At 37.3% G+C, this 10312-nt stretch overlaps 1 protein-coding gene across 2 annotated transcripts in view; it reads right to left on the reverse strand.

Annotated features, from left to right (window-relative positions):
* ADAMTS3 (ADAM metallopeptidase with thrombospondin type 1 motif 3) overlaps nucleotides 1-10312 on the reverse strand; it is a 261150-nt gene that overhangs the window by 249410 nt on the left and 1428 nt on the right. For both annotated transcript variants that reach the window (XM_077848318.1, XM_077848321.1), the window contains exon 2: nucleotides 10269-10296. In XM_077848318.1, coding sequence (XP_077704444.1) covers nucleotides 10269-10296 — 28 coding nt within the window. The remainder of the gene's footprint in view (nucleotides 1-10268; nucleotides 10297-10312) is intronic.

Here is a 10312-nt window from a genome sequence, read left to right on the forward strand (position 1 = left end):
TGCTTGTCCTTTCAGAGATTTTAAGCTCTTTGGGGTGGAGGTGTGTTATCGTAACTATGTTTAAGTGTCCCCAGCATACAATATTCTTTGGGGGGAAAAAAATCAATGGCAATTTTTGGAAGTGGAGATTCTTGAGAAGGAGTGCTTTCACAGTACGCCACTGTGGCCCATGCTCTGGGATCATCTTAATTCCTTCATGCATTCCGTCTCAGAAGCTCACGACTGAGGACAGGCTAACTTGGTATCTGTCTAATATATTGTGCAATGATACCCAAATATCTCCTAGAGGTTATTAGATGTCCCCAGCACATTACAAAGACCACACTATAGGACAGTAAGAGAACAAAAGCATTCAGTAGTATAATCAACATTACTAAGACCCCAAATGACTACTGTACAAAGCTCACACATATCACAGCAATCTTTAGTTGATCTAATTAAGCCCAGAGCTACTCCTGGCACACAAAATAGTGAAATACTTGTAATTGAGGCATATGGTTTGAGTTCCCAAGCAAAGAAGGGAGGAGGAAGGGTGCAATGGTTGAAAACTAAAGGTCTGGAGTCGGAAAATACTGCATTTAAATTCTGATTCCAAGCTGATGCATATTATGACCTCTGTAAGCAAATTACGAAAATTAAGGCTCAGAGAGAAGCTGTCTGTAAAATGAGGATAATGGGCTCAAACAGGGTAAGGCACATAAAAGACTTAGTCCAGCTAGTAACAACGTAATAAAGGAAAAATTAGCTGATGTTGTTAGCACCGTGACCATCCCCATCTAGCTAGAGCTACGGAAGATGGAAGTTGGCTTCCAATTCCTTCCACATCCCAGCCCCTCTCAGGCCTCTCCCATCTCCACTCCCACCCCACTCTGTGTTTCTGATCCTAAGATCCCTCAGAAGGGATCTTACGTTCCCTGTCAACAGTAGGCCTGAAATCCAGGCTAGCTGTTAACAACCCAGACCCTGTCACCCCACCCAAACACTGGGATTCTCTCCCAAGAACTGGTTGATTACTATAAAGAGACAGTTTACACAGGCAATTTCCTTTTTCAGGTACAAATTCTCAGTATGCAACAATCTGGCCACAAGAATGAAATCGAATAAGCACTTTCAAAATCTGCTAAAGAAGCAGCTCCAACAACAACATTTCCAAATCCTCGGCTAAGGGTAGGAGAATGACTTTCATCAGAAATGACAGGAGCCAGCTGCTCCAGGAAAAAATGTGAGCAGGGTGACGAGTGGACGTTAAAGAGGACACCACACACTGAAGGGCTTCCCAAGGCTGCAAACACAAACGGAGAAGCAGACACATCTTCACTGAAAGGCAATTAAAAGTGAGTTGTGACACATGCTGAACTCCTGAACACAGCCAAATGCTTTTCTCTCCACTTCATCTCCTCTAGGCTCTTATCATCACAAGGCAGAGAACAACCTCCCTGAAGTCTTTTATTTTAGTTGCAAACCTACTCTCACAGTCAAAGATTCGATTTTTCATCAAGCTCTTGGAGAAAAAAGAAAACCCCCTTCTTTTCTTAACTCGTTAAGAAAGAACAAATAGTCATGAGCCTAAAAATTCTTCTCATTTTTTAAAATCTGTTTTTTTCATAAATATTTGTTGCCATTGCACAATGTTTACGTTCAAGAGAGTCACTTAGGAAAAAATAGCACATTCTTTAGTGTTCCAGAACATGAAATCAGGTAAGAGATCTTTCAAGAAAAAAAGAAGAAGAAAAATATCCAAGTATTTTTTGTTTGTTTGTTTGCTACATCTTAAAATGATCAAATGATCAATAACAGAATAGCAAGTAGAGAAGTTTGTTTTGTTTTGTTTTGTTTTTTTGTTTTGTTTTGTTACATGGGGTCCCAATGCCAAATGTTAACATTCCAATCTTAGTTTTTAAAGAAGTACGTCTAATGGTTACATTTATCATCACTGGAAGTTTTACAGACTCAAGAGCTGTATTAGACATTCTATAAATTAATATTTCTCATACATTGTACAATTTTTTTGACAGATAATACTTTTAAAGACTAATATTGAACCTAGAATTTAAAGCCAGGAAAACAAGCATTTATCCCCCAGGACCAAAGGCTGAGGAAAATATGACAGATAAGACATGTGAACAAAAAAAATAAAAATAAAAATAAAAAAATAAAATAAAATAAAATAAAAAGACATGTGAACAGTGTTTTTAAAGGTTTTCACTGAAACCTACTTGTGGTGATTATATTTTCCAAATCTAAAATAGTCTGGCTCACAGAATGACAAAAGTATGGGAAACTGGGACAGTCCATCAGGCCACTGTATTAGCTTCCTATTGCTGCTGTAACAAATCGCCACAAGCTTGGCGATCTAAAACAATGCATACTTATTATCCTATAGTTCTGGAGGCCAGAAGTCTGAGGTAGGTCACATGGGTCTAAAATCAAGGTGTCAGCAGGGTTGCATTTGTTCAAGAAGCTCTAGGAATAATCTATTTCCTTGACTTTTCCAACCTCCCGAGGCCATCTGTATTCCCTGGCTCACGGGTCCCTTCTTTCATCTTCAAAGCCAGAAACATCAGACCAAGTTCTTTCTTATGCCACTCTCTCTCTAGTTTTGTCTTTTTGTCTCCTTCTTCCATTTATAAAGACAGACCCAGAAAATCCAGGATAATTTCCCTATTTAAAGGCCAACTGATTAGCAACTTTAATTCCAATCTGCAAACTTAACTCCTCTTGGCCATGGAACATAACATATTCAGGAGTGCCAGGAATTCAGATGCAGACATCTCTGGGAGGACCATTATCCCACCTACCACAGCTGCCAGTCCCCATGCAGTATGCTGGGAAGCCCTCATCCCATGGCATTATTACAAGTGTGCTCCCCAGCATCCACACTCCTTTTTATTTGATTGCACCCCAGTTTTCTCTCAGGGTAACCATCCTACCTTCCATTCTCAGTCCCTATAAGTCAAGAGTGAAATATCTTAATCCAAGCCAATCAGAGCACTATATCCCCTGACCATAGTAAATGTTTCAAGGATAAGCTCATGACTCAAGTCAAGTAGCCAATAAAAGCCCCACCAGGAACTTTTGCTGGAGTTGTCAAAAAGCAAGTGCTCTGTCCAGTGGGATGAAAGGTAGAATGGAGGCGTAGAGATGCTGGCAATAGTCTTGGCCACGACCTGAAGGGCCACTAATCATATTTTGATAAAGAAATAAAGCCAAAAAAAAAAAAAAAGAAAAAAAAAAAAAGAAATAAAGCCAACGCAGGAAAATGAGGAAAAAAAAAAAAGAGTCAGGGGAGGAGAGGGAGGGATTTCTAACATTGTCTGAGCCCTCAGTTCAGCTATACCTGACTTTGATTACCTGATCAATTTGTTTTCCTTAACCACTGTCAACTGGGTTCCTGTTATTTGCATCCAAAAGAGTCATGATTAATACAGTATCTTTCTCTCAATGAAATGGAAAGAGGGATCCCTGGGTGGCACAGCGGTTTGGCGCCTGCCTTTGGTCCTGGAGACCCGGCATCGAATCCCACGTCGGGATCCCGGTGCATGGAGCCTGCTTCTCCCTCTGCCTGTGTCTCTGCCTCTGTGTGTGTGTGTGTGTGTGTGTGACTATCATAAATAAAAAATTTAAAAAAAAGAAATGGAAAGGACTTTCATTAAACAAGGTGAAAAATAAGAAAGAATTCCATCCAGTATACATGAAATATAGTTGGCATGGAGTCTGTATGGAATAATTGTTTTACACTGTTCATTCCTTTCCCAACTCCCCCTTCTACTATCATATTCCAATGAATTAAGCAATACTATATTGAGATATCAACATTAAGATAATACATGAAAATAGCATTCTCAAAGAGCTGTCACATGGTGAACTGAGTGGCTGGAGAGTTTACAAGTCCTTGACACAGTCAATTAAGGTTCCTGGAAACTCATGGTGTAGGCAGACCTACCAAAAATGTACTAGAATGGGGTGGCTCTCACTGATTAAAAGTGTTTTTTTTTAAAAAGCACAAGACTAAAAAAAAAAAAAGAAGAAGAAGAAATTAAAAAAAAAGCACAAGACTAGAATATATTTCTACTAATATTATCCTAGTTTGCTTCCCATAGGCTAGCACTTTATGAATATTTTACAATTCTATGAAGTAAGTAGTAGTAGTATGCCTATGTCTATATAGAAGAGATGCTTTGAGAGGTTAAAGTCATCAGCTAGAAAGTAGCAAACCACAGAGTAAACAGTCTATGCCCCTGACCATTTGATGGAAAAAAGGCAATGAATATTAACAGGTCCTCTACTGGATATGCTGGTTATGTTTTATTTATTTATTTTTATTTTTGATTTTTTGATTTTTTTTTTTTTTTGCTGGTTATGTTTTAGATTAAGGAATGGACTTTATATATAAAAAAGAGATTTTTACATATAAAAGAAAGAATTCAAACTCATGAATAATGATTTCAATCATTCCTTTTAATTTGTGTGTCTCTACACATATAAAAATATAAATACTAAATATGAAGAAAAATTGTAGAAAATGTAATTTAACATCTAAGATCCCAGTATTTGAAGATTCATATATATAATCCCATCTTACTTCCTACCAATTTCCTAAATGTTATTTTTGTTCTATCAGTCACTTCATAAGCATGATAGACTGTTTCATGCTGCTCACAATTCATTCTAAATTCCATAAAGATTCATCATGCTGAATATGTGGCAATCATTTTTATAAACAAGAGCCTGACATTACCACAAAATCTTCTAAGGATTTACAGTTAGCAAGATCACATAAACATATTTGGAAAATTAGGATGGATAAATTACATGTGGGAACAGAGATTCCTAAACTAGGACACTTCCCATGCTTTACTATCCATTCTAAAGAATAATATAACTCTCAAATTCTATGAGGTGGATGAATCTTCTCATAGTACTCATAAAATTTACAAAATGTTTTCATCATTGGTCATACCTTTGAGTACTCGGTAATTAGAAAAACAATTAATTCTCTGCATCTTTCAAAGACCACATAATCAAATATTTAAAAATTATATTCAGATTTAAGAAGAGCAGAGCCAAAACTAATTTAAAACTGAAGTTTTTAAAAATTAACACCTCCCTATAGCACTAGTAAAAGTTCAGATCATACAAACTGCTTCAAAAGCCATCTGTTGAAACATATCATATTAATTTGGTTTTATGCAGCAATCAGCTTCTAGGGCTCTCTTCTAAAGTGGTCATTTGAAAAGTGGGCAGCTATCTATGCAATATTCATTATCATGAGAAAATAGGTATCATTAGGGAAATAAGTACATAAATTATGGTTTATCAGGATAATGAGATTAAAATTATGTTTATAAGGATTTTGTAATGATATGGGAAGTTATACTAAAATAGCAAACAAAAACATGTAATCTACACAATCTGTGTACTGAAAGATGACTAAGAATATGCTAAATTATAACAACAGTTTGATATTTAAGATGATTGTCAAAAAATCTGAGGAATACAGAAAAACTCTAAAGAAGACAATTATAACGGGCAATGTAAAATATCTATATTCAGAAAAAAACTAATTAAAAAGAAAAATTCAACAATTTCTAATAATAGAAGTAGCACAGCTTAGGAGTAACAGCTGATCTCTATTGGAGCAACACTAAAGAGAAGGTTCCCAAAATTCTGACAGTAGAGTTCCATCTAAGTCATCACTGTCAATATATCCAGTCCAAGTAGCATAACCAAATCCTTCATATTGAAACCACTCATGATTTTACCAGGCAATTTGGAATCGTCCCTAATGGTTTTCCAAGGTAATCTGGATTGGCTATCCACAAGCAAAGAATGCTTAGAGATGATCATCCTGGAAGCAGAAATGACCATGGGAATTTCTTAACATTTCTGAGCAATATTATGGTTATTTGGTACAGTGGCAAGAAAAAACAGTCAACGTATGGGGAAGAAATATTTCAGCTAAACAGCAATAACAATTTGCTGGTAGTAGATTAACATCCTACACTAAATAACATCCTCATCTGTAAAGCTTAAAGCATTGAATATTACCCATTATCATGTTCAGTGGAGGGGTGGAAGCTAAATCAGTAAAGTCAACTGCATAATCTCTAGGTACAAGAAAGAACAATGGCCATAGAGGTACCTAAAATTCCAAATTTTATAAAGAATCCCTTTAAACCCCTTTAAATCACACTTTTCAGTCTCGCTGCTGGGTTGGTAGATTTTAAGCTCAGGTTATCTTATTTCCCCTAATGATCTCAAGTAGAAATCAGTGCAAACTTAGTGGCCATTCCAAACCTGCACATAATTCAGTTCAAGTTGCCAAATCTCACAGAACAGAAACAGAAAAGTCTAAGAAACCAAGAAATCAAGGTCCCTGAGCTTTGTGGAGTGAAAAGAAAGTTACAAGGAGTCTTGGTAACACTGAGTAATTAATTGTATAGTCATTGACACCATCCTCCTTTTCGTGGGGACTGATTAAACCTAGAGAGAGGCACAGAACAAGAGCATTTAAGAAAATTCCAAACACAGGTGCGTTCCAGTAGAGTACCCTGCTTACTAGATTTATGCACTGAATAACAAATATTTGAAGACCCACAAGGTACCAAGCCCAATTTTATATACTGGGTATACAGCAATTATCAAGACAAAGGGTTTGCTCTCATGAGGTCTACACCTGTAGAAATGCTAGTATAAGCAATTCACTAGGTGAAGTGACTTACACTAAACTTTGAAAACCAAATAAATCCCTGCAAACGATGAAAAAAAAATATTTCTCAGTCAACTGGATATTTAAGAGGACAAGATTAGCAACTTTATTTTGTTAAGAAATGAAATGGAATGTAATTTGAGACTTGGAAACAGAAATAGGGCAAAGAAAGATAGACATGCCCTGATTCCAAGAGAGGGGGTGAACGAGGGAACTCAGCAAAGCCTCACAATGATTTTTCCTCTAATGATACTCCGGCAATATCAAAGTGGTAGCTTATGAAACAAAGGGCTTAGAGAATTCTTTTGCAGATTCCCCGATTTCTACAGAACTATGATCATTTCCTAAGCCACAAGTGTCACAGAGCAGGAGTCCTTACCCAATCAGGCCAGCCAGCCAGCCGCCCACAATTACCCTAGGCATCCTACCAAGGCCATACTCTGAGTCAGAATGAAACCACTCCCTGATATGCCCCAGAAGTATGTTAACAACCTCATGAAACACACTTCCACATATATACACAATGCGTGCACACGCATACATGTACTATATGTATATATGTGTGTATGTGTGCACGTGTATGAGTGCATATATGTGTGGGTGTAAATAGGTGGGTAGATAAGTAGTTCCTCTTTGGTTGACAAAGGAGCAGAGAAGTAGGTCAGAGTTCAAAACCTATTTACCCATTTTCTCTAGGGTGAATCATACTTTCCCACATACCAAGAGAGCTTTTTTTTTTTACTGGGTAGAGAGAGAAAGAAGCAATGGCCTGTTAACATACTATGTAGGTGATACCCCTATACGTATTCTTAACCTGCCCTCACCACATCTGCCTTCTCTCTACCTGAACAGAAGCCTTCCTGCTCTAGAGGACTGAAGCATATTAGAAGTATTTTTTTTATTGTTTTCTTAAGCACATATTGTGTGCCTATATTTATAATAAAGAAACACTTAAAAACTGGCAAAATTAACCCCATCCCGTCAGAAGTCAAGAGGGTGGTTAGCTATCATGCGGGGATAGTACTAAGAAGGTGGCACAATTGCCAGTAATGTTGTATTGATCCAGATGCTAGTTATACAAGAGTGTTCCCTTCGTGAAGAATCAGTAAGGTGTACATTCATATGCACCAGCCCGCATGAATACTATATCTCAAAAGAAATTATTTCTCTAAATTGAGCTTCCTAATAATTTGCGACTTGTCATTAATTTATCTCTTCCTGAGACCTTAAGTTATGCAGAAATTATTTAGGACCATGGACTTTTCTCTAGCCAATTTGGACACCAATAAAAATAATTAACTCTACAAGCCTTATTAATCTTTTGTAATTGTACTATTGTTCAAATAGCACCTCCAAGCAGCTACATAAAACCACTTTTAAATTAATTATTGGAAAAAATTTCCTTAACTATTTGTAGGGGAGAGCATTTTAACCTTCAGGTTGGCAACCCCTTGGTATGTGGATACAAGGGAAAGAAATCTCACTACTATAAGCAGATCTTTCAAAAAAATGTTTAAATCCCTTTTAAGGGCTATATAAATGATTATAACCCAAAGCCAAATGATAACTACACTTTTACTATCACAAGACTCATGAGTCAAACCTATTTTTATCTTTAGCTCTTCTCTTCACTCAATGTGAAAATGGTAAATAAAAATCACAGTAATAAAAGAGAGAAACCCCATAAAGCAAGAGGAACTTGGGATCAAGAAAATGTCCAGCAACACAACCTACAAGTCCCCTGAGCTCCCTTCTTCCACAAGGCTACTCATTTTCCTCCTGCCAAATTTATACACCCCTGCATCACTTCCTTCCCTGTAGAAACCTGTGACTAAAGTAATTGATATTCACATGAGGACTGGACCAAAGTCTAACTCAAGACCTCTTACAGGAGAACATGCTGATTCTATCCGAAAATTTAATCAAAGCCTATATTGTATTCCTTTGATAGAATGAGTAATCTTCTTTTTTTTCTTTTTTTAAGTAGGCTCCGCACCAAGTGTGGCTCAGGGAGGGCTCGAACTCATAACCCAGAGATGGAGACCTGAGCAGAGATCAAGATTTGGATGCTTAACGGAAAAAGCCCCCCAACCGCCCCATTCTAGCCTTCTAATGTATATATTGAAAAGTTGAGATGTTTAAGTAATCAAATGTTTGAGCAATAAAAAAGAAAGATAGCTTTTTTTTTCTGCTTGTTTGAGGATTTCTTTTAAATCCTTGTTTTAAAAAGATATATATTCATGGCTGAATGTTATCAGCTGCAAATAACGAATGTCTCTTCACAGACACTATACACTTCATGCAGTTCTCAGTCACTGTCCTCCCCTTTGCCTTACTCTCACTATGGAGGTCTAGACTTGAGGAAGAGTGCCAACAAAGCCAAACAATGTACAGGAAGGAAGCATTCTGACATATTCTGAGACAGCTATATATGGACATCCCTGGGCCCCAATCTTGGGGTCCCTCCATTAGTTTAGAAGAATGGAATCCTCCCAGATCCCCACTATGGGCTCTAGCAGGTAGCTGTGGAACCTCAAGCTCCTTTTTCTCCAAATCTGAAATATGCACAATGGTGTGTCTGCATCATGTGTGCTTCTGAGAGTGAGATGACGCACAAAGCAACGAATACAATGCCCAATGCACAGCACACGGGCAATGATGGGTAACTACGCTTGCAGTGATCAAAAGATTTTTCATCTCCAAGATGACTTTATAAGATCACTTGACAAATACAGAATTTATGGGGACTAATACTCTGCCAAAAACGAAAATTTATCTTTCAGAGTAATCCAAGTTAAATGTGTATAAAAACACTTTGAATGAAGCCTGGCTCCTGGCCTGATGACTTTCAGTCTCTGAATTCAGAACAAATACATCACTATAAACAGCTTCTAAAAAAGATTATATGGACTTTGGAGTGACCTGTTACAAGTCACTTATACTCTCTGAGCCTCAGTCTTCTCACCCATAAAATGGGAATAATTCCCACATCCTCAGGTAATACTGAAGTTTGAGACGTTATTTGCAAAATGCCTAGCAGTACCTTGCACCTTAGTTGATAATTATTGTGAAGCAGATGGAATAAGAGAAGTCACCAGAGGGCTTATACAGAGCTCGAAAAATTCTAAGAGAAAAATTTTCATCTCCTTTTGTTTTATCCTTCTTTGTAGCATTCTTACACTTTGTCTTCTGTTCTAATCAGAGGTGCTCCTCCTAACGCTACACAAATTGGTTTGATTTGACTTATCTCCATGCCTTCTTCCAACCTCTACGTCATCGTCCAAATACCTACCAGGGGCTTGTCCAGAGACAGTAAAAAAAAAAAAAAAAAAAATGATGCATGACAAGTCCAATGGCAGAATTTTTATACCACTTTAATGCAGCCTGAGGAAAGTAGGACTCTCCTCCAGAAAGAGGAAGAATAGAAATGCTCCTGGACTACAAATGATTGTTTATTTAACCACCAAACGGGAGAAATGTCAGAGACAATATTTTGATCAGCTTATTTTGTTCTCTACTTTCTACCGAGATAAGAACGACATCTGAGAACAAGGCTTACCTATTTGCACCATTTCTTCATTACCAGCCTGCAAAGAAGGGGGG

Source organism: Canis aureus, chromosome 14 (genome assembly GCF_053574225.1).
Source record: "Canis aureus isolate CA01 chromosome 14, VMU_Caureus_v.1.0, whole genome shotgun sequence".
In the NCBI taxonomy this organism is placed as follows: Eukaryota; Metazoa; Chordata; class Mammalia; order Carnivora; family Canidae; genus Canis; species Canis aureus.